The 26,479-nt window shown below is 47.5% G+C and overlaps 12 protein-coding genes across 12 annotated transcripts; 6 read left to right on the top strand and 6 right to left on the bottom strand.

Annotated features, from left to right (window-relative positions):
• Positions 1-111: 111 nt before the first annotated feature.
• Positions 112-1,293, bottom strand: LY89DRAFT_681460 (uncharacterized protein). The gene has a single exon (XM_018214301.1). The coding sequence runs from the start codon at positions 1,114-1,116 to the stop codon at positions 508-510; it is 609 nt and encodes a 202-aa protein (XP_018076497.1). The 5' UTR covers positions 1,117-1,293; the 3' UTR covers positions 112-507.
• Positions 1,294-3,353: 2,060 nt separating this feature from the next.
• LY89DRAFT_681458 (60S ribosomal protein L32) lies at positions 3,354-4,472 on the bottom strand. Its single transcript, XM_018214300.1, has 6 exons — positions 4,450-4,472; positions 4,337-4,376; positions 3,945-3,973; positions 3,797-3,892; positions 3,572-3,693; positions 3,354-3,520 (listed from the first exon to the last, which is right to left on the bottom strand). Exons 2-6 carry the CDS (start codon positions 4,374-4,376, stop codon positions 3,412-3,414), a joined length of 396 nt encoding a protein of 131 aa, XP_018076496.1. The 5' UTR covers positions 4,450-4,472; the 3' UTR covers positions 3,354-3,411.
• Positions 4,473-5,054: 582 nt separating this feature from the next.
• Positions 5,055-6,945, bottom strand: LY89DRAFT_638358 (DnaJ-domain-containing protein). The gene is made up of 4 exons (XM_018211571.1): positions 6,612-6,945; positions 6,507-6,565; positions 5,372-6,460; positions 5,055-5,323 (listed from the first exon to the last, which is right to left on the bottom strand). The coding sequence occupies exons 1-4, from the start codon at positions 6,649-6,651 to the stop codon at positions 5,231-5,233; spliced, it is 1,281 nt and encodes a 426-aa protein (XP_018076495.1). The 5' UTR covers positions 6,652-6,945; the 3' UTR covers positions 5,055-5,230.
• Positions 6,931-9,217, top strand: LY89DRAFT_394895 (glutamyl-tRNA synthetase). The gene is made up of 5 exons (XM_018207222.1): positions 6,931-7,222; positions 7,275-7,347; positions 7,394-7,431; positions 7,485-7,913; positions 7,962-9,217. Exons 1-5 carry the CDS (start codon positions 6,974-6,976, stop codon positions 9,102-9,104), a joined length of 1,932 nt encoding a protein of 643 aa, XP_018076494.1. The 5' UTR covers positions 6,931-6,973; the 3' UTR covers positions 9,105-9,217.
• Positions 9,135-10,517, bottom strand: LY89DRAFT_638356 (Mov34-domain-containing protein). The gene is made up of 2 exons (XM_018211570.1): positions 10,405-10,517; positions 9,135-10,331 (listed from the first exon to the last, which is right to left on the bottom strand). The coding sequence occupies exons 1-2, from the start codon at positions 10,427-10,429 to the stop codon at positions 9,331-9,333; spliced, it is 1,026 nt and encodes a 341-aa protein (XP_018076493.1). The 5' UTR covers positions 10,430-10,517; the 3' UTR covers positions 9,135-9,330.
• Positions 10,518-10,730: 213 nt separating this feature from the next.
• Positions 10,731-13,723, top strand: LY89DRAFT_704811 (uncharacterized protein). The gene is made up of 4 exons (XM_018217403.1): positions 10,731-11,045; positions 11,098-11,365; positions 11,414-12,333; positions 12,389-13,723. The coding sequence occupies exons 1-4, from the start codon at positions 10,935-10,937 to the stop codon at positions 13,328-13,330; spliced, it is 2,241 nt and encodes a 746-aa protein (XP_018076492.1). The 5' UTR covers positions 10,731-10,934; the 3' UTR covers positions 13,331-13,723.
• A 362-nt stretch (positions 13,724-14,085) lies between these two features.
• Positions 14,086-15,384, top strand: LY89DRAFT_729603 (uncharacterized protein; the record flags this gene model as incomplete). Its single annotated transcript, XM_018219393.1, has 3 exons — positions 14,086-14,194; positions 14,247-14,391; positions 14,520-15,384. The coding sequence occupies 3 exons, from the start codon at positions 14,086-14,088 to the stop codon at positions 15,382-15,384; spliced, it is 1,119 nt and encodes a 372-aa protein (XP_018076491.1).
• Positions 15,385-15,483: 99 nt separating this feature from the next.
• LY89DRAFT_694501 (integral membrane protein-like protein) lies at positions 15,484-17,390 on the bottom strand (the record flags this gene model as incomplete). Its single annotated transcript, XM_018216709.1, has 7 exons — positions 15,484-16,124; positions 16,175-16,417; positions 16,465-16,539; positions 16,594-16,634; positions 16,684-17,015; positions 17,066-17,269; positions 17,316-17,390. The coding sequence occupies 7 exons, from the start codon at positions 17,388-17,390 to the stop codon at positions 15,484-15,486; spliced, it is 1,611 nt and encodes a 536-aa protein (XP_018076490.1).
• Positions 17,391-17,949: 559 nt separating this feature from the next.
• LY89DRAFT_576519 (uncharacterized protein) lies at positions 17,950-19,150 on the top strand (the record flags this gene model as incomplete). Its single annotated transcript, XM_018208841.1, has 3 exons — positions 17,950-18,056; positions 18,105-18,945; positions 18,983-19,150. 3 exons carry the CDS (start codon positions 17,950-17,952, stop codon positions 19,148-19,150), a joined length of 1,116 nt encoding a protein of 371 aa, XP_018076489.1.
• LY89DRAFT_681451 (mitochondrial oxaloacetate transport protein-like protein) lies at positions 19,095-20,754 on the bottom strand. Its single transcript, XM_018214299.1, has 5 exons — positions 20,497-20,754; positions 20,411-20,445; positions 20,220-20,259; positions 19,566-20,167; positions 19,095-19,519 (listed from the first exon to the last, which is right to left on the bottom strand). Exons 1-5 carry the CDS (start codon positions 20,511-20,513, stop codon positions 19,281-19,283), a joined length of 933 nt encoding a protein of 310 aa, XP_018076488.1. The 5' UTR covers positions 20,514-20,754; the 3' UTR covers positions 19,095-19,280.
• Positions 20,755-20,911: 157 nt separating this feature from the next.
• On the top strand, positions 20,912-22,521 carry LY89DRAFT_638343 (WD repeat-containing protein-like protein). The gene is made up of 3 exons (XM_018211569.1): positions 20,912-21,119; positions 21,169-21,412; positions 21,471-22,521. Exons 1-3 carry the CDS (start codon positions 21,000-21,002, stop codon positions 22,262-22,264), a joined length of 1,158 nt encoding a protein of 385 aa, XP_018076487.1. The 5' UTR covers positions 20,912-20,999; the 3' UTR covers positions 22,265-22,521.
• Positions 22,522-22,870: 349 nt separating this feature from the next.
• Positions 22,871-26,217, top strand: LY89DRAFT_778447 (uncharacterized protein; the record flags this gene model as incomplete). The annotated part of the gene is made up of 2 exons (XM_018222210.1): positions 22,871-24,102; positions 24,154-26,217. The coding sequence occupies 2 exons, from the start codon at positions 22,871-22,873 to the stop codon at positions 26,174-26,176; spliced, it is 3,255 nt and encodes a 1,084-aa protein (XP_018076486.1). The 3' UTR covers positions 26,177-26,217.
• Between the last annotated feature and the right edge of the window lie 262 nt (positions 26,218-26,479).

The following is a 26,479-nucleotide window of genomic DNA, read 5'->3' as shown; positions in this document are numbered from 1 at the left end:
GTATTTCGTATGGTTGATCTCTCAACTGTCATTGTGGTGTGCTCTCCTGCTTCATTCCACTCTTGCTCTTCCGCATGAACATTTCCTTGATGGAAAATGTTCATCCACAAATTACTGTCTAACTAGGAGCACCGTTAAAACCTGCTGCTTGTATGACTTGCAGTTCAGGACAAAAGGTATTCTCCCATTCTAGCTTTTGCTCCCTGTTTTCCAAATCTTAGCAAAAGCCTTTCTGAATTTCTAGCCTGAGACCTTGCATTAGCCCGAAAACACTCTCTTTACCACAGGAGTGCTGACTTTATGTTCATTCCTTTCACATTGACCCTCGTCCACCGCAAGAGCCCTCCGAATCATTTGGTGCCAGTCTTTTGCCGTTTGTCGGAGAAATTTGTCGTTTTCTGATGCGGTCTGAGGCTGGATTGTCGCTTGCAAGCGAAAGTCTGTCTTCGATCCAGAGTATGACAGCCTCTTCAGACTGCATTAAGTCCTTGATCCCTCGCCGGTCATTCATTCCTTCTCCAAGTATCTGACAACGGCCATGTAACTCGCATCCTCTTCGAAGAATCCAAACTTTCCCTTCTCTCTCTCTAGCCTCAAGCGGCTAGCTTTCACCTCCTCAACAGTCTGTCTCCTCATACACTCCGTCTTCTCATCCACACAATACAACCTTCCATTCTCGCCCAAGTGCTTTTCCCATCTTCTCGAAAGATGCCCTCGGCCTCCCTTGCCAATGACGACCCAGCTTTCCGCATCATCAAGGCAAAAGAGCTCCATGTCGACAGTCTTTCCGCAAAGACTCATATCTTTTGCCATACAGTTCAAATCTCTGCACATCGGGACGATGACTTTTCGAGTGCGGATTTCGGAGCTGAACATCCATCGTTTGGTGATTTGGCAGTATTCGATCCGGAGCGGTTGTCGGAGGAATTTGTAGCCGTTGAGGTCGACTTTTTCGATCCCTTGAATGGCGTATTTATGTTTATGAAAGCCGAAGTTTGTGAGCGAGTGGGAACTCTCATTCCTACTCTTTCGTCCGAATGGTGAGTTTTGGTGAGGAAGGACCCCGTCGTTTTTTAGTATATATGCCACGGAGTGGACTTCTCGAGTTGAAGACATGGTGCTGACTGTTCTTTGGGATGAACAGCTTTGATTCCGGCTTTGATTGACGATTGGTGAGATTTCATGGTGTCTGGTGATGTTGTTGTTTGTGTCGAAGTCAAGTGATCTGACTGCGTGGGTGGAAGAGAGGATACTGCTAGCCGAGGAATTCTGAGTGCGAAAGCTGTTATGATTGCATTCGAGGGTTTCCTCGCTGCTTTGGTAGTCGACAGCCGAATATGGACCGGCCAGCTGAAGGAGGTTTATGGACCCATCTTCGTTGAATCTGGTCCGTGAATCCCCTTTCTGGCCGGGTATTAGTCCAACAAGACGACCATAAAGAGAAGAAATACCTGCCAACTCTTTGAGTCTTTCTGTGGACTTAAGCCGAATATCTTCCTTCGAGGTAAGCTCTCTGAAGATATGGTCCTCGTCTTTTTTCCCGCTGGGTTTGAGAGCGGCCAGGTATCGCTTTTCATCCGGTGTCATAGCGTAAACTCCAGGAACAGGCTCGTGAGAGAAATATAGTTTTCGAGGGTTGTTTGTTTTCGACTTCTTCGAATTGTACCAAGTCCAGGGCGTGGCCACCTTCTTGGCAGCGAGGAAGAGATTTGGTGCCATTGTGAAAGTTGTGTTGGCAGAGAGAATTCAGAAGGTCCGTGAGATTGATGTTTTTTGGTGGTTGTTGGGTGTTGTGTGGTTATCTTTACGAGATTTGGCTTGAACTGTAGAATTTGTTGTGTAGAATTCAGTTGACAGTGAAAAATCGAAGAATGAAAGTAACAGAAGAAAGGACAAATAATCAAAATCTCGAGTTTGTGTGCGATGACTCTCTCTCCCAGTCTAAACCAAAACAAAGCTCTGGTGGTACCGAGCATTTGGACTGAAGCCATCCCGATCTGGATGGTCCCCCTTAAATCTCCCGTTTTAAGCGAGAAGCTGCGATGGCAGGAAACCTCATCGTGAGAACACGACAGCCTGGATGGCATGGCTTTATCAAATACACTGACTTACATTCTTTTTAGGAAGTGCAGCAGATTAATCCTAGCTGTTATTGATACAGGTCGTTTACAGCGGTTGAATGAGATTCTTCTCTGGCTCATCTTCATCCATGAATCTCGGCACAGAGCGTTCGGAATTGACCTTGACCTTGACCTTGAACTTATCAGCAGTAAAGTCTTGCATGAGGTCCACTGAGAGAGAGAAGAAACTGCGCACATATCTGAAATGCGTTCGATGTAAAAATATACAAAAATTGAACCATTACAGTATTGCTACGTACTGCTCTATCAAACAGGACTCGGTAAAGGGCACATAATGAGGAAAACAAGCGCAAAAAAATTTCAAGAACCTTCAAAGCAAAAAAGAAACAGACATCCATAACTCTAAATGGCAAAAACAAACTGGGTAGTGCGACACTTTGCCCAGAACACCACCCTCGGAGAGAGTTTTGCTTTTTAGCGGTTTGGGAGACTATCTCTTCTATTGGGGATACCCCCTTCCCGTCTCCGGGAGTACAAGGGCGGTTGAGCCACGGCCCGGCGGCTGCTATTAATCTGTTAGTTTTGAATTTGATTTATCTTAAAGTGGGAGTTACTTACGTGAGTCAGCTTCGAATTGGCGATGGCAAGATTTTGCTTAATTGAATCTATCCAGGGCTGTGGCCGAACTGGCCATTCTAGGACTAGCGGCATCAGGACGTAGATATTATCGATAGCAAATGTAGGTACAGCAAGCTAAGAGCATAGGATCTTAAAGGTTCAAGGCAAGTTCGGAGGAAAAATGACAACACCAGCAGACACTTAACAGAATCGAGCTCGAGACAGGGTAAATATCAATTCCAGAGAACTGTTATGAAAAGGCAGCCTTCAGGATCTTGATTGCAAAGCGATGGCTTACGGCGAATACAAACAGACCCCAAGCTATGAGGACGAAAGTAGGACTGAAAGTGCTACTGGGGTGGCTTGAGGAACAAGATACTGGTGATATCTGAACGAAAATGGGGTTTTGGCTCGAACAACGTTTTGCAGGGTCCTTTCAACTTAGACCAGTGCGTCAATACTTTCTTACGGTGTCTCAACTCTCCTAGAGTCTATGAGGTCTCGAGAAGTTAATGCAATTGACGTTCGGTCGCGTACGGACAATGAAGCTCTCCTTGATCCCGAATTCCTCATCAACATCACAAGAAAGCGAGGGCCAAGAATAATTTGCGCAAGTTCATTGATCGTAGAGCATATGCTACGTTTTTATGCCCACGCTCATGATCTAGCAATCCCGTACCCCATGCAAGTTCCCAAATGAAAAACCATCACCTTAAACCTCAGTCGTGATTCTGGCCTTGGGGTTCGTAACCTTAACACCGAGTTCCTTCGCGCGAGTGATGATTTCGATTCTCTTTCTTGACGAAACGGCATGGGAAATCCTGTGAAAAGATTAGTCCAAATATTCCTCCAGCCTCGTCAGAAGTACCCACTCAGCAGCGAAAGTTTTGTTGTGCATCAAGAGAAGGTCGACATCGCGGACGTTGTTGACGAGGAAAGCCTTGTGGCCGGAGGGCATCATATGGCGAGTCTTTCTGTTCGAGCCAAATCCAATCTGTTGTAAATCCATCAGTCCATATTCCAACTTCGAGCAGAGGTTCATAATGGCTCTGAGGATGCTTTGAGCCATATTGAACCTCCCAAATGATCCCACGTACCGATGGCATAACCATTTGACCCTTGAATCGTCTTCGGACTCTGTTATCGATACCCTTTGGCTTTCTCCAGCTCGCATCGAGGCACTTGTATGTGTCCTTTAAGAAGTCAGCAAACGCGACATATACTCTAACTTGTTGCATTGCCTACACTCTGATGTCTGTGGAAACGCTTGACGCCTGTAGATAAAATGTCAGTATCGATTCCATTTGATTCGCGGTAATGAAGTATCCAGGCTGTGATGTATCGTAGGAGGAGCCAGGTAATGTGCCAAGTTGATTTCTTTACTCGTAGTTTCAATTCAATCTCGATAAAGGTGTATAGTAAATTCGTGCTGGGCTTCGACAAAGGTTGTGCCAATGTGCTGTGGACCAGTGGAGAGATAATTGCGTCGTTGACATTCGAGCCGGCGAGTAAAGACAACCATCTTGCAGCATTTCCCTCTTTCCAACTACACTTCGCAATATACACAGCCCGTTCTTCGCATTCCATGATCCCTCACACATGAAATTCGAGATTGATTGTTCTGGGGATTGACGTACGCTTCTTCACAATCGGAACGTGCTTCTTTGCGGAAACCATCTAGACTGCCATGTCAGCATTTATTCCAGAAGACAATCTACTTCCGATTATCTTCAAGAGGTGCGCAACATACCTTGACGTCGGTTTCTGGTCGGGTTTGTCGTTGGTGTTGAAAGTTCGAGGTCGTCGCGACTTCTATTCTCAAAATCTCTGTGTGGAAAATATTGTCGTCTAGTTAGCCAATCATAAGGAGATCCGCCCACCACGCTATATGACTAAGTTTCCAGCCCTCACGTTTAGATACCTACAGGACACCTGGGCAGGTGAGGACTGAGACAATTCTTGCTCCATGAGCATACTACGGCAAGAGTCTGATTGCATCATAGAGATATTTCACAACTTATACTACTTATTCTTCAACTTCAGTACTGCGAGATCGTATTATCATTTCCAGACAGTTGGTACACGTGCTGGTAGGGAGCATCTGGGCTGCTAAAATATACAGGCCAATGATGATGAAATGTATTCCAAACCTAAGGAGGCTTTGCCAATGGTAATATTGGGCGTCTGATTGCCGTCACTGAATTTTCGGTCAAATCGGAATGTTCAATCTACATCAAAGGAAGTGCCGGGTTAAAATTGCTGCATAAATGTTGGCAGTTGGACATCCATTCCCTTCTATCTCGAGAGGTGCACAAGATCACAGAGTAATTCAATAATATAATGACAAAACTGGGACGCAGGATGAAGGTAGAGTATTATTTCATTTGATAATCCCCTCAACCAGAGTTGAGTTCTACCCATAAGCATACCAAGACCACCTATATTTCGGTCTATATGCATGCATGAAAACCATAACTCAATCGCTGCGTGACGAACGTGATTTGTCTATGAACACATGAAAAATATGTCCTCTACTGTTGTGCACATTGTGCGGGCCCTCCTTCCTCGTCATCTTCATCCTCCCATCCACCACCGGCTCGAGGATCTCCTGAATTGGCGCCGAACTATTTCATGTCAGTAAAAGCCCATTAGAGAGAGGTGTGGATACTCACATCTTCGATATCAGCTTCTGAGTCGTATTCTACCTCGTCTACCTCGGTAGCTTCAATCGGAGGCTCAGGCTTAGGTAAGATCTCCTTCAATTTTTCAAAGACAGCTGGATCCGCAGTCCAATTGCTCTCCGGGAAATCAATCTTGACGATCAAGAAGAGATCTCCCTTCTGGTCACTCTTTTTAAGCGGCATACCCTCACCCTCCACCCTAAGCACCTGTCCAGGCTCTAATACTTTGCCTTGGGGATGATCGATATGGATACCACGTCCATCTAGATGCTTTAAGACAACTCTCGAAAAACCTGTCAGGGCTTCTACAAGAGTGATATTCAGCTCTGCCGAGAGGTCGTCTCCAGCTCTTTGGAATGTCTCATGATCCTCCTCCACAAGTGTGAAAACAATGTCTCCAGGCGTCTGATCCGGTACTTGGTCGGCTTCACCCTCAAGGACTATTCGTTCACCCTCTCGGCCACCTCTTGGAATATAGATCTCAAGGACCTTCTTTTCGGATGTTGTTCGTTTCCCCTTACACTTCTTGCACTTGTCCTTCTCCTTGAAGATCTTGCCAGTACCAGTGCAGGTATCGCAGATCATACGCTCCTGAGTGACCATTCCGGGGCCAACCGACCGTAATCCCACTGTGACACCATTACCCTTGCATCGTTCGCAAGTCTGTGGCTTTGCCTTCTCCTTCCCTCCTGAGCCTTTGCAATGGCTGCAAATGACATTTTTGGTGCTTGCAAACTTGACGGTTTTGCCTTTGTAGAGATCTTCGAGAGTGACTTGGTATGTCTGTTCTTCGTCACGTCCTCTCCGTGGTCGTTGTGGTCCTCCTGCTCCGCCAAATCCTGGTGGCATACCTCCTCCCATACCAAACATTTGCGCCAGAATATCATCCAGATCTACCCCACCACCCATGCCTGGTCCGCCTTTGCTTGGGTCAAAGGCAGCCATGCCATGGGTGTCGTAGAGACCTCTCTTTTCTTCATCGAAGAGGATTTCGTATGCTTTGCTAACTTCCTTGAATTTGTGCTCGGATTCTTCTCGTTGGTCTTCAGGGACTTTGTCGGGGTGATGTTGTAACGCTGCCTAGAGCTATGTCAGCACAGTCTGTCAGGCTGAGATATTGACGAACCTTGTGATATGCCTTCTTAATCTCGTTCTTCGAGGACGACTTGGAGACTCCTAGGATTTCTAGACGAAATTAGAAAATGCTGTGACAAAATTGTACCAAACTTACCATAGAGGTCGATTTCCTCAGTAGCACCGTTGGACGCCATGGTGGAGATTCGGCTTGGCAGGTCTTGAAGAAGATTGAAGGAATTCAATGCAAAATCCGGGCGTGTGTGGTATTAAGAAAGATCCCTTGACGCAGTAATTTACTATCGAAATCCGCCAAAAAAATTGCGCTGACAGTTGGATTGTGGAGTTGCTGAAATTCAAAATCGGAATAATCAATGCATAAAGATAGCGCCAAAATAACTCTAGTACGATGGTGGCCCGTGCCACTGCAGAAAGCGAAGGTTGACAGGTGAAAGCGACAAGGAAGAGATTTCAAAGACAGACAATGTGTCTCGAAACGAATCGATAGCTGTAGAAGAAATGCAGCTGCTGTTGGCCACAGCAAGACGCAGGGTTGCATCTGGCTGGATTTGCCACTCCTGCCGTGGTATCAAAGAAGCAACCCGGGCAGCCAAACAACTACGGCAAAACAAGCCAGCTAGAACTCGATTTGCTCCTTCACCTACTGGCTATCTTCACTTGGGATCATTGAGAACGGCTTTGTTTAATTATCTGGTGGCTAAAGCTACAGGGGGACAATTTCTGCTGAGAATAGAAGATACTGATCAGGTGACTTATAATTTGCCGCTGGGACGAAAGCCACCTACTAATCAGAGTAAAGAAAAGAACAGTTCCTGATGCTGAAACAAGACTATTTGAAGATCTGGAGTGGGCTGGAATCGAATGGGATGAAGGTTAATATTCTGTTCCTTTCCGAATACCTCTGCTAACAACGTTCAGGGCCCAAAATAGGGGGGCCACATGGCCCATACAAGCAAGTCAGTATACTGTTTCAAAAAAAGGTCGTTTAACAGTGCTGACCCTATGAAAGTCTGCAAGAACAGCACTGTATCGAGAGCATGCTGAGCTCCTCCTACAAAACGGTAGTGCCTACCGATGCTTTTGTACACCCGAACGCCTTCATGAATTGGGTAATTATAGAAGCAAATTAGGCCTACCAGTAGATTATGACCGAGCTTGTGCACATATTCATAAAGCAGAGTCAGATGATCGAGCTGCCAAAGGAGAAGCCCATGTGGTGAGGTTAAAGGTTCCGGAGTTATACCCAGTCTTCAATGACTTGGTATATGGCTTGGTTCGGCAAGCGAGTTTCCTCACTACCAAGCGTCGAGTTCAAGGTTCTGCCCTTGGCTCTTTTGACGACCCTATTCTTCTCAAGTCAGATGGATTCCCGACTTACCATCTTGCCAATGTCGTTGATGATCACCACATGAAAATCACACATGTCATCCGTGGTTCAGTAAGAATGTTCTCCTCTTCAAGTAACCTTATACTCATGTCTTCCTAGGAATGGATGTCATCGACCCCAAAGCATCTTGCCATGTACCAAGCCTTCGGCTGGGAGCCTCCAGCATTCGCACACGTAGGCCTTCTCTTAGACAAAGACCGCAACAAACTCAGCAAAAGACACGGCGCCATCGACATCTCCACCTGGCGCGACAAAGGCGTATTTCCCGAAGCCCTCAACAACTTCGTAGCCCTCCTTGGCTGGTCACACAACGAAAAGCAGGATGTCATGACCATGGAACAGCTCATTGAGAATGCAAGCATGAAATACACCCGCGGCGACTCCGTCGTCAGTTTCGAGAAACTATGGTTTCTGCAACGAAAACATGCAGCCCTTTATGCCAGCATGCCACCTCGACTTCCCATGAATCCCCGCCACTCACTCACAGAACTTGCCGTACAGCCCATGGTAAAGCTACTCGACCACCGCTCTTCTTTCGAAGACCTAAGCCTATACACCACCACTCCCCAAGGCGAAGCAAGAGAGAACTACGTCCGCTCAATCCTTCTAGCTGATGCACCAAACTACACCACACCCACGGAATTCATAGCCCGAAACATCTATTTCTTCGTGCGGCCCTCCGCCAAAAAACTCCGCGAGAAGATCCCCAGCCTAAAATTGCACAAAGTACCACCATCCATCAACTACCCCGTCTCCACCGAAACCCTCGCGCTATTCAAAAACGTATCCTTGATCCCCGACGCGGATTGGAACGGGCAATCTATCAAGAACATGTCGACTTTCGTCGTAGATCGAGGCGTGACGATGAGTTTAGCGAGTAGCAAAACGGGGAAGTTGGATGAGAGGATGCGCCCGTTGGTGCAGAAAGCGTGGAGTACGCTTGTGCATGGGTATCTGCGGTGGGCTATCTTTGGGGGGAATCAGGGGCCGGATGGGGGGGAGACTATGAGGATTTTGGGGAAGGTGGAGACGGTTAGGAGGTTGGAGAAGGCGGAGAAGGTTGTTTTGAGGGCGAGGGAGATTGAGGAGAGGGATAAGGGAGGGTTGGGCAATGATGGGGTGCCGATTATGGCTAAGCTGGATGGGATGGAGCAAAGTGAGAGTAAGGAAAAGGAGACTGTAAAACAGCAGCAGGTGTATTTGGATGACTGGAGCGATCTGGACGATGATAGCTTCATATAGAACACTGTAAGATTGTAAGATAGAGTAAGAAAAGGCGGTTCATCTCGGCTTGTATGTCATTTTTATTCATTACCATCACCTATGGCGTGTTTCGTAATTCATCTAAGTAGTAATGCTGAGAAGCTCCAAGTTTCCCACACCCTCAACGTGTTTTGCCAGAACGCCTATGCATGAGATTTTCGCCAAGCAATGCCGCCAGAGCTTTCAAGATTCTTGGTGTAAAGCTTCACGATTCGACAGGTGTAGCAGCAGGTTTCGCGGTCTCTCCTAGGCCATTGAACAGCTTTGCCTTGACCTCACCAGCCATCAAGCCAGTTGCCTCCTCTCCTGCGATCTTGTTGCTGTCCTTCACAACCTTGTCCAGTTGCGGATCCATAGCTTTGCTTGCTCCCATACCTTGCATGGCCTTGCTAGCACGTTGAATGCCCGTTTCAACCTGTCTAATCTTGGAGCTCAGATCAAGCATTTGCTTGCTACTGTATTCACGATTCGTGAACAGTGGGCTCTGGCTCAGAGTCTGGACCCAGTACTTGTTCCACAACAACTCGAGCAGGTGGGTATCGAGAGTGCTCTTGTAATGAGAAACCTCCAACGAGTAATATCGACTGCTGTGTGCACCAAAGTCCTCAATCTTGGCGAGCGGGATAGTCTGGTATCCGTCACCAGAACCAGAATCTGCCGGCTTGTAGTTCTCGGGGTAGGTTCTGAAGGCACCGATTTCGACTTTGCCGGCTGAAATAGTACGGTCCGGATCGATGACCACTGCGAGGAAGGGATCGGAGAAAGTCTGCTGGGTAGCTTGCGTGCTGACATCGATACCCGATAACCAACAGCCGTAGCCTGGATGACTATGATACCAGCCAACAGCGTTCTCGAGCTTGCCCTGATCACGGCAAGCTTGGAGGTATGAGACCATGTATTCGTTTGCTTCGTCCTGGGCGTTAACTCTAGTTTCCGTGCCTTCGACTGGTAATCTGAATGCATCCGTGACAATAAATGTGTCTCCAGCAATCTTGCCTTGCATCAAGCCCATAACCTCAATTGAGCCTCCAGACCGCGCATGCATGACCATCTTCAGCAGGGCCACCGCAGATATTCGCACATTCTTAAAGTGATGAGGGTCGTTTCTCCATGGCTTGGCATCTCCTATGGCTTTTTGCTCGGCGGTATCGTAAGTATAGAGGGCGTCTCTTTGCGGGTCCACGAGTGTGACATTGTTGTCGAGCTCTGTTATCGATAAGGTGAGCTTTGAGGGGTCATGAAAGGGGTTGTAGTGGAGGTATGTTCTGTAGATACTTACCCCAAGTCTTGTACGCAGTGTCCATGATCAACGAGAGCCGTCGTATGGGCGTTGGTTGAGTAATCTGGAGGTGGATGTAAATTCAAGAGTTGAGCTTGAAGTCAGAGCCGGATTTATTGAGGTCTCGATTTTGGCAGCCTTGTGGCGGGGCCGGCACGCTAAACCTGAAACCAGGCCGATCAGGCCAGACCCACTTGGAAATGCTGACGAACCACGAGCGATACAACTTCAGTTACTGTGCCAACAACGGTGCAAAGCTCTCCAGGGTTTTGCGTCCTCTGCATGAATTTACAGGTTCACCATCATCACATTCAACGCGCCCCTCACTGCATGCAATTCCGTTGATGAGCAGCTTTATAGTTTGCGCCGAGGTTTCGCAGTCGCGATCACGTCTAGATCACTGCTAAATTCTCAAAAGTCAACAAACATCCGAAACTGGCCTTTCCTCGCCCGCTTTTCCTTATTCGCTACACCTTTAAGTCACTGGAGAGACATTATCATCTCGACGCGTCTTTTCAACCTCATTCGCAATGGATTCCAGCTATTTGTCCCAGCAGGTATCGACGATCATTGGACAACTTCATGGCTTGTTTGACGAGATTGGCGTTCCCAACCATGAACGGGAGACGCGGGAAGCAGAGGTACTTCAGAACTCGGGGAACAATGCGTGTATCTATTGCTGACTGGAACAAGCTGTTTGCTGCTCTTTCCGAAACCTTACAAAACCAAGTCCGTCGAGTCACCACTGAAAAGAATGAGATGACCGAGGAGGCTCAACGTATCATTACTACAATTAGGCAAATGGAGGCATCCTTGGATGATAGGAAATCACGGCACGAGTACGAGGCAGAGGATGAGGATTTTAAGATCACCTACCCATTGGCACGTTGCTTGCAGGGCTTGAAGGAAAAGCACTCTCAAATTGCTAAGCTGCACAAGGAGCGATTCGAGCAAGTCAAGAGTAAGTACAGTTTCTCATGTGCAACGTTGGTAGGCTAATTCCCGATAGAACTCGTTCAAGCTCTCGAGTCATACTCCTCTCACCTGGAACCTTCCTTCATTAAGATCTCTCTACCACCTACCTCTCCGAACGCCAGCATCCCACCCACATTCGACCTATCACCTACTTATGTAACTGCTCTTGATGATGAGTTTACTCGAGTCTACGAGGAATACACCCGACGAGTCGCGACCGTGAAGGCATTGTCAGAGAACATTATCCAGCTATGGGCAGAACTCGGCACACCACAGGCACAGACCGATGGAACTATTGTCAAGTACTATAGAGACGCACCCGAGCAGTTGGGACTTCATGAAGAGGATGTTGCTAGACTGCGTGCAAAGAGGGACAAGCTTTCAGACGAGAAGAAATCACGTGAAAAGCGCCTCAAGGATCTGAAGAGCACCGTCGAAGCTTTATGGGAGAAGTTGGGCGTTGAGGAGCGGGAGAGAAAGCAGTTCTTGAATGGCAATCGAGGTTGCGGTGTTCGACAGATCAACGAATTCGAGGATGAGCTGTCTAGGCTGAATGAGTTGAAGAGACAAAACCTCCACTTGTTCGTTGAAGATGCGCGCTACAAGCTGCAAGAGCTATGGGACAGTCTATACTTCTCGGAGGAGGAAATGCTGGAGTTTACACCTGCATTCTCCGACGTCTACAGTGACGCTTTGCTTGAGGCGCATGAACAGGAAATCGGTCGACTAGAGGCTCTCAAGGAACAACGTGCACCAACTTTGGCTCTTATCGACAAGCACCGATCATTGGTCAAGGATCGCGACGACTTGCAGGCCTCGAGTCAAGATGCATCAAGACTGCTGGGTCGTGGTCAAAAGGGTGAGAAGCGAGATCCGACGCGATTGCTTAGGGAAGAGAAGATGAGAAAGCGAATTGCAAAGGATCTGCCGAAGGTTGCAGTCGAATTGAGAAAGGTAAGATCAAAGCAGTTGCTTCTTTGACTATCCATCGGACACTAACATTTGATAGGTCTTAGAGTCATGGGAGGACGAATACGGTCGACCATTCCTTGTACATGGCGAGAGGTACCTCGATGAACTCGAAGCTTCTGAGGCGAAGCCTGTTCCCGGTCCTCGATCAAAGACCCCAGCAGGACCTCCGCCTACTGCAACCAAGGCTCCCAAGTCTGCACCACCCGCTCGGTCGAATAGTGTTGTCAAGGCTCCACCACCACGAACTGGAGCAAAGACACCTACAGCAATGGGAACAGGCACTTTGAGACGAAACGCTCTTCCAGCATCAGTCGACAAACCTGCAGGCAAATCCCCGTCTCGTATTCCAGCCCGCGCTCCACTTTCGAATCTCAATCATGGTGGTAATTCGCCTGAACGCCGTCCACAGAACGAGGCCACCATTCGGGGCAAGATGGGACCGCCACCAAGCAGAGCACCTCCACCAAGGATGCGTGACCTCTTTGTACCGCCCCCAGTGGCCACTCCCATCACCCATTTTCGATCAGAGAGCGTTGCGTCGAGTGGCAGTGTTCGTCACGTTTCTCCTGAAGATAATTTCTATGATGGGACTCATTCTCAGCGCAGCCGCCCTCAATCATACCATGAACTGAAGTCTTCCATGAGATCGAATGAGAGAGACATGCACTCTTACCCGAACGCGCCCCCAAGTCGCCAAATCTCAAACACATCATCTCATACGACAGTGTCTGGTTCAGAGAACTGGCAAACTATCGAAGATGATTCTGAGCCTGAACGAGATGCAACAGAGGCGTATTATGTAAAGCTTCGAGCCACTCACGGAAAACGCTATACCCCAGAAGACTATCCTCAAAGCGAACCCATCAAGAAGCAACGAGGAATTCCTCCGTATGATGCTCGTGCAGGCTTCACAGAAACAGATGGTGTCCGTATTGCTTCCGGTAGTGAAGCGAATTGGACTGACGAAGATGCTTTCTAAGTTTATCCTTCTCTTCTTTCCTCTGTCTAGAGTTACATCGGAGTTGCAATGTGCTTCATAGATTCGACCTGCTGTTTATTTCAGCAGACCTACCACGAAGGTCACGAGCAACGCTTTCTGATGATTATGACGCCCTGAACTGCCGGATAACAGTCGGAGTTCAATAGTCCTTTCTCAGCAAAAGTTGATTCATTTCTTGTATTTTGTTTCTAGCATGTGGATCTGTTGTTTAGGTACTTTGATAGGATATCAGCACATGGCCTGATCCTCCTTCGCGCGGTCTGTGGTTGGTGTTTGGAGTACAGGATGGACCTGCGAAGAGAGGTTTGTAACAAGGCGTTTATCATAAGGTACTCAACTGTATGAAGTAGAAAGTCAATAAACAAAATTAAGAATAGCTGCTGGGGTCATGTGCTTAGACTGTTTTGCAAATACCGATGTGTACGAACTCTGGGGCTCAAGTCGTTTAGTGTCGACCTTTTTGATGCTTGAAACGGGCCTTCCATCTACGATGCTGCAAGTGCTTGTCATGAACATTTGCTCACACGGGTTGCTCCTTCCACAGTGGTAGGTTACATTTCATATAGCACTTTCCTTTCGTCTCTGGTCTCAAGTATACAGCTCGTCTGATCCATACCTCCCCTCATGCTCATTCATAAAGTCAACATTGTTCATTTGGCAGAAGTATCACTTGAAGTTTTGAACATTCTTTAAACCGGCATTGTTTCTTGGATCGTCTTAGGAACGTGATAGCAATGGAAGCAGAATCAGAGGGAGGATTGCCGACATATGTGGTCAAGAAGGAACACCAGGAAGATCCTGATTGGAAAGGAAAGCATCCGTTGCTATCCCCTAATGTTCCACGTGAGTTATGTTCCCCAATGATTCAAGACAGCAGAGTATTAACGACTTACAGCACCTCAGCCAGCAAAGTCGGTCAAGCTGAATGTCCCAGGCTATGATGGATATACGCTTACGACACCAAGAGAGGGTGATGCGTGGTCAATGCAAGTACTGCTGGGTTTCTACCTCAATAATGGACCAATCAATATCAAGAAACCGTGAGTTATCCGCACTTCATTTCTTCTCCTCTATGGGCTCTTGCGTTCATCGAATATCCTTCCAAAAGCTGAAGCTGAAACTTCATGTTGAGCGATGAGAACGTAAAGTCTTACTGACTCGCATTCAGGTACAATAAGGAGAACATCCACTCTTGGTTCGAGGATACAATATACTTCACCAACTTCATCCTTCGTCTAAACAATTCCAAAGAGCGTCATGCCTCACTCTTCGACGAATTGAATCCGATTACAGCGTCCATCCCATTCCAGATAATCCGCCATGATGACAAACTCATAGGTCATTGTGCATTGAGTCCAGCACGGGGACCTATATCTGGGCATGTCACGAGTGACAAAGAGTATGCGAAGCTAAGCTTTTTACTCTCCCCTGATCATCGGCACAGAGGAGTCATGTTCACGGCTCTTTGCACTCTCTTCACAATAGCGGCGGAAGAGTTCGATATTAATATGGTACATGCTGTCTCACACTGGGACAACGAATCTACAACTAGGCTGCTGCAAAGGTTGGCGGACTGTAATATTCTGAGATGGGGAGCCACGACCAAATATGAGGTAGAGGACAAATTAATCACCGTCGAACACAGAAGTAAGGATGTAGAACTGAAGCGGGGCATTTCGTGGTTATTCAGGATCGGGAAATCCGCATCGATACTGGACAAGGACACGGTAATTGACGCGGCAAGAAAGAAAGGACAAAAAGACAAAGAGCCGTCACCAGAATTCCTCAGCTTAGGAGGAATGTCCAAAAATACGCAGCCAAACTTTGACAGCATTGCACGTGCAGCTGCTGGTCTTCCGAGCATTACACCTCGACCGACTATCGAGACAGACGACCTGACTCCGCAACATTGGTTTCATCCCAACAACGTGATCAATGATCCGTCCTTTCGCAAATTCTTCGATCCCGTGCAGAAGACCAATCCCGAGCCCATTGTTTTGGAAGAAAAGTTACGCCCAAAGAAGGAGGGATAGGACTATACCATGCCGAGTAATGCTTAATCATAGAAGAATTCTATATCCCAACCCTCGCATCTAATGTTACAGTCGTAAACCCGCACTCAAAACGTGACTTCAAGTATCCTTACCCGCCTTCCCTACCAACTTTCCTCTCTCCTCATCACTTCCATCGTCACTCCACCTATCATTCTCATCGCCCACAGCAAAAATCGTCTCCCCATCCAAACTCTCTCTCGGGATCTCCTTAGCCGTATTCGACGCAGGAGGAGGATCATACCTCGCACCCTCCTGCCCCCTATTCGCCGTCCCATTCTCCAAATCATCGTCATCCTCATCATCATCCGCTCCAAAATCCGCAATCTCAAACCCCTCATCATCCTGCGCCAGCTCATCACTCATCGCAAAACGCCTATTATTCGCCGTCGGCCGCCAGAGATACGCAATAAACACCACATCGGCCAGATACACAAGGTTCAGCCAACCGTCGAGGATGAACCAGCGGGTTTTCCAGTGGAAGGGGACGAAGTTGGGATCGGAGGCTGAGGCGAACGTGAAGGAGTTGAAGAAGAAGAAGCCGAATATTACGGCGATGGAGGCGAGGATTGACCACCAGAGGTAGCGGTACATGCTCTCTTTCACGGTCTGTTTGCGTTCGCGGAGGTCTTTGATGGTGGCGTTTAGGGAGTTGAGGGTCCAGACGTAGAAGGCGGTTAGGGTTCCTGCTAGGGGGAGGATGACGAAGAGGACGAGGGGACCTTGGTAGATTAGTAAGTAGTTATGGAGGGGATAGGGAGTGGGTACTTACCAGCATTTTCTGGGGTCACGGTTAAGCTTGCAATGGAGTAGATTAGGCCGAATACGAAGTGAGCTCCAGCGAGCCATCGGACGTAGATCATGGTCTTGCCTAAGGTAGGCTTGACGACACCATAGCCCATGCAGACGATGAGCAGGAGGAAGAAGGAGAACGAGTTTCGTCCAGCGTTGAGGATAGCAACTACAATCATCAGAACCTTGGCGCCGAGATTAGAGCCATTGCGGTTCATGTAGTCTAAAATTGTCAGTGTCATCTCGGACATGAGTTAGAATAGGGCATACCATAGAAACCCCAGGTCATCAGCATTTCGACAATCAAGAATATAATGATTGCTGTAATGTAATTCTGCACGGGTACTGAAGGTCTTGTTAATGTTTTGGCCAAGCATGATAATTAGAGTGTATACTTACAGATATCATGTCTATGTTGGACATAGAGGAAAGCCCAAAATCTTAAAATGCATCAGTAAGGTTTGTTTGCAAGCATTGGCAACGACTTACGCTCCAATAACAGCATAAACAATCGTAATGCCTCCATAGAATGGAAGCTTGGCAATTTGAGCCGCTGGCAATTCTCCATAGGCGTTTCGGAACTCCACAGTCGCCGTATACTCCACATCAGAAGGAGAATATGCTGTTGTCCCAACACAATAATAGCCCGTCTTCTTGATTCCATAGTTGATTGGTAGACCTGGGTCTTTAAGGTGGACTGCTTGTGTAAATATCAGGTTAACTGAGAGGTCTGTCGCATTCGGTGCCAGGATGAATTCTCCCGTCTGATTGACATTGCAGTATTCGTTGTTAATGGTTTCTGGGTCGCAGATGTATTCTTTCTGTATTGATCATCAGTATCTTGTTATAGCCATAAACTTTCCTATCATACCTGCATAGAGTCTGGTGTTGGTAAAACTCCAATAAGATCATAATCCTTCCATTCAAAAATGACCATACTAGCAATTGGATCCGAGTCATCCTCGACCGTCTCTTTTATGAACTTCACCAATATATGTGGTTCGACAGCTCCGCCCCATGTGTTCCTCGAATACATGCCCGCGCATATTTGTCTGTTGTCATTTGTTTGGTCCTGCTTGTAAGGTTAGGAAACATCCTCATTCTAAACACGTTTTACGGACCATTCTCATCTCCATCGCATTGGCTGTCATAGCAGACAGCCCCAACAGGAGGAGGCCATGGAGCCAGCTCCTCATGTTTGCTCGTAGCCTCGAGGCTGATACCTAGTTCTTCGCTGTCTCAGGACCGGCAGGTTCGGGGAGTAATGGGAGAGCAGTTGCGATTCATGCATCCATTCAAAGACGGGTCCGCGGACTTCAATATGACCTCGATTGAAGGGACAAGGGGAAAGTGATGGTTTCGTTTTGCTCAAAGCTCCAGACCCATAGATGCAACGTACGCATGAGCTAGGGCGTTACGGCACGGGCGGGCTACTGTAAGGCCAAGACGAGGCTCTCGCTCATAACTAGACACACCTCAAAACATCCCTTTGTATGAGGTATTGGTAAAATTACCTCAAAACACTTTTAAATACTATCAAATCTCAGGAGAAGTACGAAATATATACTTTAGTCGAATACATATTTTATTTTATTTTCTTTCAGTACTGCAATTTATCTCCAGTCATCAGAATAGTGCCTGTCGGGTAGTTAGCCCGCCCTTTGGTTGCGAGGCTCTCCCGCCTCGTCATAATTTTTTGGAGTCACCAAGAAATTTTACTTTCCTTCACGGACAACCCAAATTGCTCTCAACATGATGGCAGATCCTGGCATTCCGGTCGCATCGAATGGCACACACATAATTTGCAAAAGATGCAACGTGGAGACAGCAACTCAGCTTATACGATCCGAGAAAGTTTGCTCGTAAGTTCTGGTCTTCACAACTTAGAAGTCGCACTGACTCTGGTCCAGGAAATGCTTCTGTCAGTATGTCACAACGAAAGCAATCAAGCGGATGGAAACATATCGCATGAGAGGTTCCCATAAAGTTGTTGCCAGAAAGCTCTTGCTTCCGCTTTCCTTTGGGCCATGCTCCACATCTCTTTTACATATCCTCGACGGACATCTGCAAGGACAATTCGACCGAATGAATCGAGCTGCGTATGAACTCTTTGTCGTTCATGTCGACCAATATGTGGATGAGAAAGACCGAAAGAGCTCCGAGACTTTACTGGAAAAGTATAAAACTCGATTTCCAAGGCATACATATATCAGTATTGGTCTAGAAGAAGCTCTGAACCTCGAAAGCATAGATTGGAAGTCGCTGAATCTGCCAAATCTCTCCGAGGAGGATGCCGTAAAGCCAGCGACAGAGAGACTACAAAAGATGATTGGTTCCATGCCATCGCCTACCTCTAGGACGGACATTCTCACAACATTACTGAACCGACTCCTAGTGGACGTCGGCAAGAAGAATGAATGTGAAGGCATGCTATTCGGAGAGTCTACCACACGGCTTGCAGAAAAGACCCTCACCGAAACAGCTAAAGGTCGTGGTTTCTCCCTACCATGGCAAGTCTCTGACGGGAACTCTCCATATGGTATTGCATTCAACTATCCTCTACGAGATCTGCTCAAGAAAGAACTCGTGACATTTTCTTCTCTAGCAACGCCCTCTCTTGAGGATCTTATCATTCTTCAAGAATCATCTGCAAACATATCTACTTCATCTAAGGATACTACCATTGATGATCTTATGGCGCAATACTTCGAGTCGGTTGAGAAAGACTACCCCAGTATTGTCGCAAATGTTGTCAGAACATCAAGCAAGCTACAGTCACTTCCTTCAGATGAAACAACGGATTGCGGTCTATGTGGTCTCCCGGTTGAAGAGGGAACAGATGGCATCTACGGATGGGGAGGAGACCAAAACTCGGTATCACGGGTGGCAAGAGCAGTCGACCAAGATAGTGTTCTATGTTATGGATGCTCCAGATCTATCAACGGCTGAAGGGTAACTTTTACCAGCCACAAATCGGCATACCAGGCTCTGCACGGCCTTCCAGGACTCCTCTCATCATGCAATATGGCATATATACAGGTGATGTTAGATCAGCGGCTCATAAGTCAGGATTATCTAGCTTTAGATCAGATATTGTCCTTGACCGAGGCTGGGAGGACTTTGTCCTCGAATTTTCGCATCAGCTTGTTGGTTTGTTCCGCCAAGCTGAGAGTCAGAATGGTATGGGGCAAGATTCTTGCCAGATGAGGCAAGAATCCTTTGTAAATAGCCAGGATACCCTCGGTCTTCACTGTCTTTGCCAGACAGTCAAATATACCTTTGTAAAGGTTCCCATCTTGGTTATACATGCGAGACATAATGGTATCTGATTATGTGAGCTTTGTACTACGTCAAAATTGAGGAGAGCTTACCTGGAGGATGCATCACACAGCATACCACGAAACCACTGGCAGTACTGCTTGCCAAGTGTAGCGCGGGTCCTTCCTCCATTCCAAGATGCCTCACCAGTCGCCGCTTCGCAAAGAAATATGTTGGCAGTTGAACCGAGCTACCAAATCCCGTCCGCACCATAGCAGCGCCCACTCCTCTGTACAATCCAGTCGTTCCCTCAGCCTTGTAGATTTGTCGCATCCCATCCACAGCATTCTTATACTGATGCTGTGTCCCTACTGGGGCGAACGGAGAGAAACTCTGTAGCCTCGTCTTCACTAAGAAGAAAGGACTTCCAGCAGCAGCTCCCAGTATTCCCGACGTAGCTCCCGCAAAGACATTTATGCCCAAGCTCTGTGTCTTTGCATCTGTGTATATGGCGCCTGTGAGCGTCTGCCGTATCGGTTCGTAGAATCCTAATCTGCAGCCGTTGAGGATCATCTGGTATATATACGCAGCTCCGATTCCTCGATAGAGTCCTCCGATTCCCTCATTTTTGACAATGGTTGTGAGACCGTGTAATGTTCCTCTGTACAGTCGTGGTTGTAGTCCTTTTTCTTGGAGTTCACCTTGCAGTTGCATGCTTTCAGCTTGTTAGTAGGAACTTGTTCCTGGATAGTGGGATGGAATCGTACCGGATCTTTACAGTCTCTGCTGGATGGGTTACACTTACAGCTGCACATTAGTTTATTAGCATTATACCAAGAGATGTGCAGAGCTTCAAGTCGTGCTAGTATGAAAGCCGAGACATGAGGGCAGATGGTTGTCAGTTCCCATCTCCAGAACCCATAGGAAAGGAAGAAGCAGCAATAGGATTAGAACGAACCTCCGCAAGCAGCAATTCCACCAGCTATGAAAGACCTATTCTCGTTAGCGAATCTTATGATCTCTCCCAACAAAACCAGAACTCACCCCAAAGTCGTAGACATCTTTGCTCAGCCCAAGCTGTAGTCCCCTCAGCCCTCTTAAGAGGGCCTTGAAATTTCTGTTATCGCGAAGCCAGCTTGTGAGACAGCTACGTCGCACTGAAGTAACCAGTGATTTAAGTAGTGGTGGACTTTCGAGGGTTACAAAGGCTGACTGTGTCGCCTCAGATAGGGAAGAGAGCTTTTGCCAATTTCCGTTATTATTTTTCGAGTGTTGCTTACCAGCATAGCTTCGGGCCTTGCGTTAAGTTGCGCTGCTGCATGGGATGGCCAGGGTCCGCTGTCCCGAGGATCGGAAGTGATGCCAAGACCCTTTACAGGGATCAAGTGAGAATCACGTGTAGGAGAAGCTAATCCATATTGGGTGCGTTGCGATTTAGAGCTTCTTCTGAGTGTGCGCAAACTATCAACAGCATCATGTTCTTGCTCGCTTGAGACATCTAGGTTTACTTCGAAACTGTAAAAGATAGGTGGAGGAAATCTACAGCTATGTCTTCAACACCTATGCAAATCGATTCTCCCATGGGAAATGGTATTACAGGAAGAGCCAATGGAGTCCAAGCTACAGCCATGCTCTCAGAGATGATTCCCATATTCCGACCTACAAAGGTAAATAAATACCCATCACTGTACCCCAGATCACACTGATTTTGGACAGCATTGGCGCCGTGATACCCCCATTCCAGGATCAAGAAATACAGCACCCACCACCATCCTCTCTCTTGACTTCGACGATGAAGGTGGCTTGCTTTTGACCTCTGAAAGTGACAGTAGTATGCAAATATACAACGTCAAAGAGGGCAAACAACACAAAACATGCCTCAGCCACAAGTACGGTGTGGCGAAGGCGATTTTTGGTCACGCGACTGGATGTATTATTCATTCGAGTACCAAGCTAAACAGTACTTGTCCCTTCTCCTGTTTCAGTCCTGTAGAATATAGTGGTTGATATTTTTATAGACACAATCCGTTACCTCTCGACCCATGATAACTCTTACCTCCGCTACTTCGAAGGCCATACGGAAGCCGTCACGTGTCTGGCTCTTCACCCAGGCCAAGACACCTTCCTGTCCTGCTCCTACGACAACACCCTCCGGATCTGGGACTCCGCCACAAAGAACGTAGCCGGGCGACTCGACCTCCATGGCGCCTATCTCACAGCCTGGGACCCCTCTGGTTATGTCTTCGCCGTAGCTTCTCCTACCGCAGCAGCCATCGTTCTCTATGACTTCAGAAACTTCGACAAAGCTCCTTTCGCAAGTTTCGACATGTTGCCGTATTCAGGAGAGATGGGCGAGGGTATGAGCCGTGGATGGAATAAGCTCGAATTCAGTAATGATGGTAAACATCTTCTTCTCGGCACTACAGGCAATTCTCACTTCCTGCTCGACGCTTTCGATGGCCACGTCAAGGCCTCTCTACGCAAGGATCGAGGCAGCGTTCGTCGACTTGGCCCTGGTGAACATAATCCCGAGAACATGGATCCCATGTCTAGCGATTATCTGTTTCCGAGTACGGGTGATTGCTGCTTCAGTCCTGATGGAAGATATGTGCTCAGTGGAACAAGACAACGGAACGTGCTTGTGTGGGAGACATTGGGTGGTTCGACTGAGACTTCGAGATCTGTGGTCCCTGCTCATGAGCTGGATTACGCTGGCGATACAGCGTTGATGGCTTTTAATCCGAGGTATAATATGTTTGCTACAGCGGATAAGGAGGTTGTGTTCTGGTTGCCCGATCAAAGTTTGGCCTGATGAAGAAGAGAAGACAGCGAGTTGAGAAGATAACGTGACTGGAGATGATATATTGAGGCGAAGGAAAACAGACTGGCATTAACTCATCTGCTTGCTTGGCCGGATACCCAAAAGTTGACTTGCAACAGGCGTTCTAGAGTTGAATGGTTGGCATGAAATGGAATGGCATCTTGAAGCGCAGGAAAGATTGCTGTGATGTGTTATATCGTGAGTGAAATTACTTTTCGCGTCTGGCAATTTATCATTTCGAGAATCTGGGTCCGAATGCTCGTTTCATTCTATGATTCCCAAGTTGCGACTTTCTTTGAGATGTTATTGTATGCTCCAGCCGTCATCTGACTCGATATCATCCAAGCGGAAATTCACAAGGATTATCAGCAAGTGCAATGAATCACATCCTCCCTCCCGAACTGACATTCCCGAATGGCCTTGATTCATCAGGTCCGGTCCTCTTTCCTGGGCAATACTTAAGAACCAGCTCTCCTTAGCTTCCCACCTTTCTCCATCTTTCTTGTACAACTTCTTCACGTCTTTCCCAGTACCAAAACACATTCTGTACAGTACATGGCAAAAGGACGTCGAAACAAAGCACTACGCAAAAGCAAAATGGCAGCCAAAAACACCCAACTCCCTAAGATCGCCTCCCTAACCCGGATATCGATATCGCCAACCAACCCCGAAGAGGTCACCCAGACACGCATCAACAGTCCCGAAAGCGAGAGAGGCAACAATATCCTACGAAGCCTCTCTGACGAAGAGTTGGCTAGAAAAGCCATACTTTCCGAAGTTCTCGATGCTGAGCTTGAAGTCTGTGATGAACTGAGAGCACAACTCGTTAAGGTCAAGGCAGCAAGTGAGAGTGTCTCTGAAAGCGAGACGGATAACAACCTTCCCGAATCTTCCGAGAAAGTCGATATGGCTTACCCGGCTCTGCTTGTCGGAATTCTGGGCGAAGGGATGGAACTCGTTTCTCAGTTAAGAGCAGAACTCGATGAGATGAAGGTATCATCCAAGGGTATCGAAGCGCCCGCCAACAGTCCCGAAAGCGAGACAAGCAACAATACCTGGGACCGATTTGGAGATAGCGAAGAGGCTATCCAAAGGGCATTTGCTAGACAATTTGAACTAGCTTCTCGGGGGGGGAAACAGAGCGAAACACATCAGAGCAGAACGCAAGACAATGCTCTGCTACCACATGAGCAGATACTCGAGGCTAACATGCGAGAACTTGAAATAGCATCTTCTCAAGCCAAACTCGAGAACTACATACGAGACCTCGCAGAGGAGTCTTCTCAGGCTAAGCTCGCTAAATCCCTTCTCGAAGAGGAAGAGGAATTTTGGGCTGAAACAGAGACCCTGAGTGAGAGTGATGGCGAAGAGGTTGATGCTACTTCCAAAATCAGCAGCGAGGATATCGAGGATGGCTCTCAAGGATCTACGAGTAGTTCTCGGACGGAGACAGGCAGCATTACTCCCCAAGCCCAGGAAGATCTTATGCGAGATATCATTGAAGAAGCGCCTTGGACTATTGTACTTACAGCCGAAGAGACTGAGACAGCTGCTCGAATGGGATTCCTACCCACTACACCAGGTGGAAGCGAGAGTGGTGAGGTTGAGGGAGTATCTGACATCCACGAAGAAAGTGAAAGTGCTGCTGAAGAGGTCGTCACTGTTGTCGCCAATGATGAGGATGCGAAGCTGGAGAAATTAGCTATTATTGAGTCCATCATCTCCAACAACAAGGACGTAGAGAACGAGAACGGCGATCTCGAGATCGTACTCCCAGATGACCCGGTCTGCAACAGCGATTTTGATGGATGGACATACGATCAATTTTGGTAAGCTCCTTCGCTCCTCTGAATACAGAAATAGCTAACGTTGTTCATCAGGGGCTATCAACACGAAATAGCACTATGTCTAGCCTTGGCCCACTTGATCGAAGCTCGCAACATTGCAGCCCGCCAGTCAAGCGGCGAAGCCGTTGTCATTGGAAGAAATTTCTTCGTTCCAGAGTCCGAGTCATATTTGGAAGATATGGCAGAGCTCTATTACCATTTCAATGAAGTCTGTGCAAACATGTTGGACTTTTGCGAAGAAAACCACTTCCGCTTCGAGACTAAGAAGAAAACCTCACCTGGTCCTCGACTTCCGGCCGGGTTTAGAAAAGCAGATCCTGAATCTCGATCTAAATTAAGCCGAGATGAATTCAGCAAATTAATCCAGAGCGGAGAACATAGTCCGTGGAAGAGCTTGAAGATTGGGAAGATTGTTGAAAATGCGAAGAGATGGTATGGCGAATATATTGAGGACAGCGACCTTCACGTTAGCTTCATAAAACATGGATGCTTTGAGAGAGTTGGTCATTACTGCCGCAGAGGAGTCTGCGACACACTTGACACATCTCTGATCATGGTCTTGTCGCACTTGGAGCGTGCCAAAGAAAATGCAACCAAAGGTCTCGAAGAATTATCGGAGGATGATCCAAAGATCCACGATGCAACCGGGCACTTGCAATCACTCACGAACGAGGTTTCGTTTGCTGAGGTGCTTTTGCACCAATCGATAGAGTATGCAAAGTTCAATGAGCAATTCAACGATGAGAGGATCCAAAAAATGGCAGATGCTGTCGAAGCAGGTGATGGCATTCAACATCTACTCCCAAGCAGGGACAGTCCCAGCCATTGGAAGGACTACACGCACAAATACACTTGGAAAGCATATGACATGCGGAAAGGGTATACCGTACAAAGGTTCTTCTACGCCCTGCACATTGTGATGGCTTCGGAAGAAGAGTGCGATGAGTCCTTCCTACCACCGAACTTTCGACAACTTCGGGGCTATGTGAAGCTTCAAAGAAATGCCAGCACAGTATTTGCCAAAGAATCTATCGCGGCGCGCCAGTCGGAGCTGCTGATGCGAGCTGGGTGGGGCCCGCCATTCTTGCTTGAAGAAGTACACAATTGGATCATAGTAGAAAGGGAACTCTATGTACCGGATACATTGTGTCATCACACTCCGTTTGCGAACCGCCCTCGAACTCATGGACTTGGGATCCAGGTGATCGACTATCTCAGCTGTCACCTCTCCTGGTATGCGCGGACGAAGAAGGAATTCGGAGTAAAGCCAACAGATCCAACTTGGGCTTGGCAAATCAACTTGGCAACAGAACCATATGATAATGTAGATCCAGAATGGCGGCACGACGCTCTAGATCCTTGCACACAAATGTACCTGCAGTACCAGAAGGAAGCCGCAAGAGAGGATGGTCTTGACGATTACATGCCACCAGGGTTCAGAAACGCCAGATCAGATGAAGAGAGAAAGGCTCTGACAGAAAAGTGGATTGAAGAGGCCATTCAGCCCACAGCAGATTACTTCTTTTCCAAGCAAGGATGGAATATTCCTCCTAAGGGTGTAAGCTCTGTCCGGGCCGATGCAGTGAGAAAGAAGCTCTTGTCATGCTCAGCAGTCCGACAACACACTTCGGCCACGAAACGGCAGAAGGAGCAGCTCGCTCAACTTCCAGCGCGACTGATAAGCGCTCACAGTCATTATCAAAACTGTAAAGTTGCAGAATATGTTCAGAAAGAAGAGGCAAAGCTCAATCCACTCATTGACCATGGATTGGCATTCTTGCTCACCGCAGAAGGCAGCTACGGCACTAGGGGCTTCCGAAATTCCAGCAGTCCAGCAATTCGAGGCGCGGCAAGAAAAGCTGTTGAGGAGAAAGATGGACTTGCCTTGGTTCCATTTGAAGGCTCTCTCCTTTGTGATTGTAAGGATGAAGAACAGCATAAGCTTCAGCTCATCGACGAAGTTGCGCGTGCGATGTGTGAGAAGCTCAACAAGATTGATGACCAGAAAGCCGGAGAAAACAACTACCAGGGTGCAACAGCAAAGAATGGCGAGTAAAGACAAAGATGGTGATGTGCAAGGTGTGACCTGAAATCGATGGTTTTCTGTTTTTCGTTTTGTAGCAGACACAGTCGCTCTGGGAGAGACGTGGATGATGCTTCGCCGTTAGCCTCTCGGGGGCCTATAACATTGATAACGGGGAATTGATCTGCAGGATGTACATAGACAAAGTCAATAACAGTGCGATGCTCTTGTAAGTTGAACACTCGGTAACATAATACATGATGCTTGGTACGTATGGATGAAATCTTCGCTTGCAAGAATTATGATGAAAGTGATGAGAATGTCAAATAACTTGGT

Source organism: Mollisia scopiformis (genome assembly GCF_001500285.1).
Source record: "Mollisia scopiformis unplaced genomic scaffold LY89scaffold_4, whole genome shotgun sequence".
Lineage (NCBI taxonomy): Eukaryota > Fungi > Ascomycota > Leotiomycetes > Helotiales > Mollisiaceae > Mollisia > Mollisia scopiformis.
The sequence above is the reverse complement of the archived record's forward strand: the minus strand, read 5'-3'. Positions and strand labels throughout refer to the sequence as shown.

Bases quoted from the DNA above. Each gene is read 5' to 3' on its own strand.
- LY89DRAFT_638356 (XM_018211570.1), bottom strand. From the start codon at position 10,429: ATGGACACTGCGTACAAGACTTGGG. The intron at 10,332-10,404 runs GTAAGTATCTAC...TATCGATAACAG, and splicing joins CACTGCGTACAAGACTTGGG to AGCTCGACAACAATGTCACA.
- LY89DRAFT_638358 (XM_018211571.1), bottom strand. From the start codon at position 6,651: ATGGCGTCCAACGGTGCTACTGAGGAAATCGACCTCTATG. The intron at 6,566-6,611 runs GTAAGTTTGGTA...AATTTCGTCTAG, and splicing joins TGAGGAAATCGACCTCTATG to AAATCCTAGGAGTCTCCAAG. The intron at 6,461-6,506 runs GTTCGTCAATAT...ACATAGCTCTAG, and splicing joins TTAAGAAGGCATATCACAAG to GCAGCGTTACAACATCACCC.
- LY89DRAFT_681460 (XM_018214301.1), bottom strand. From the start codon at position 1,116: ATGTCTTCAACTCGAGAAGTCCACTCCGTGGCATATATACTAAAAAAC.
- LY89DRAFT_681458 (XM_018214300.1), bottom strand. From the start codon at position 4,376: ATGGTTTCCGCAAAGAAGCACGTTCCGATTGTGAAGAAGC. The intron at 3,893-3,944 runs GTAGGCAATGCA...GACTTCTTAAAG, and splicing joins GTTTCCACAGACATCAGAGT to GACACATACAAGTGCCTCGA. The intron at 3,694-3,796 runs GTACGTGGGATC...GATTTACAACAG, and splicing joins GTCAAATGGTTATGCCATCG to ATTGGATTTGGCTCGAACAG.
- LY89DRAFT_394895 (XM_018207222.1), top strand. From the start codon at position 6,974: ATGCAGCTGCTGTTGGCCACAGCAAGACGCAGGGTTGCATCTGGCTGG. The intron at 7,432-7,484 runs GTCAGTATACTG...ACCCTATGAAAG, and splicing joins CACATGGCCCATACAAGCAA to TCTGCAAGAACAGCACTGTA. The intron at 7,914-7,961 runs GTAAGAATGTTC...ATGTCTTCCTAG, and splicing joins CACATGTCATCCGTGGTTCA to GAATGGATGTCATCGACCCC.
- LY89DRAFT_681451 (XM_018214299.1), bottom strand. The intron at 20,168-20,219 runs GTACGATTCCAT...ACAAGCTGAAAG, and splicing joins GCAGAGACTGTAAAGATCCG to CATGCAACTGCAAGGTGAAC. The intron at 19,520-19,565 runs GTAAGCTCTCCT...TCACATAATCAG, and splicing joins CTGTGTGATGCATCCTCCAG to ATACCATTATGTCTCGCATG.
- LY89DRAFT_704811 (XM_018217403.1), top strand. From the start codon at position 10,935: ATGGATTCCAGCTATTTGTCCCAGCAGGTATCGACGATCATTGGACAA. The intron at 11,046-11,097 runs GTACTTCAGAAC...GACTGGAACAAG, and splicing joins GGGAGACGCGGGAAGCAGAG to CTGTTTGCTGCTCTTTCCGA. The intron at 11,366-11,413 runs GTAAGTACAGTT...AATTCCCGATAG, and splicing joins GCGATTCGAGCAAGTCAAGA to AACTCGTTCAAGCTCTCGAG.
- LY89DRAFT_638343 (XM_018211569.1), top strand. From the start codon at position 21,000: ATGTCTTCAACACCTATGCAAATCGATTCTCCCATGGGAAATGGTATT. The intron at 21,120-21,168 runs GTAAATAAATAC...GATTTTGGACAG, and splicing joins CCATATTCCGACCTACAAAG to CATTGGCGCCGTGATACCCC. The intron at 21,413-21,470 runs GTACTTGTCCCT...ATATTTTTATAG, and splicing joins TTCGAGTACCAAGCTAAACA to ACACAATCCGTTACCTCTCG.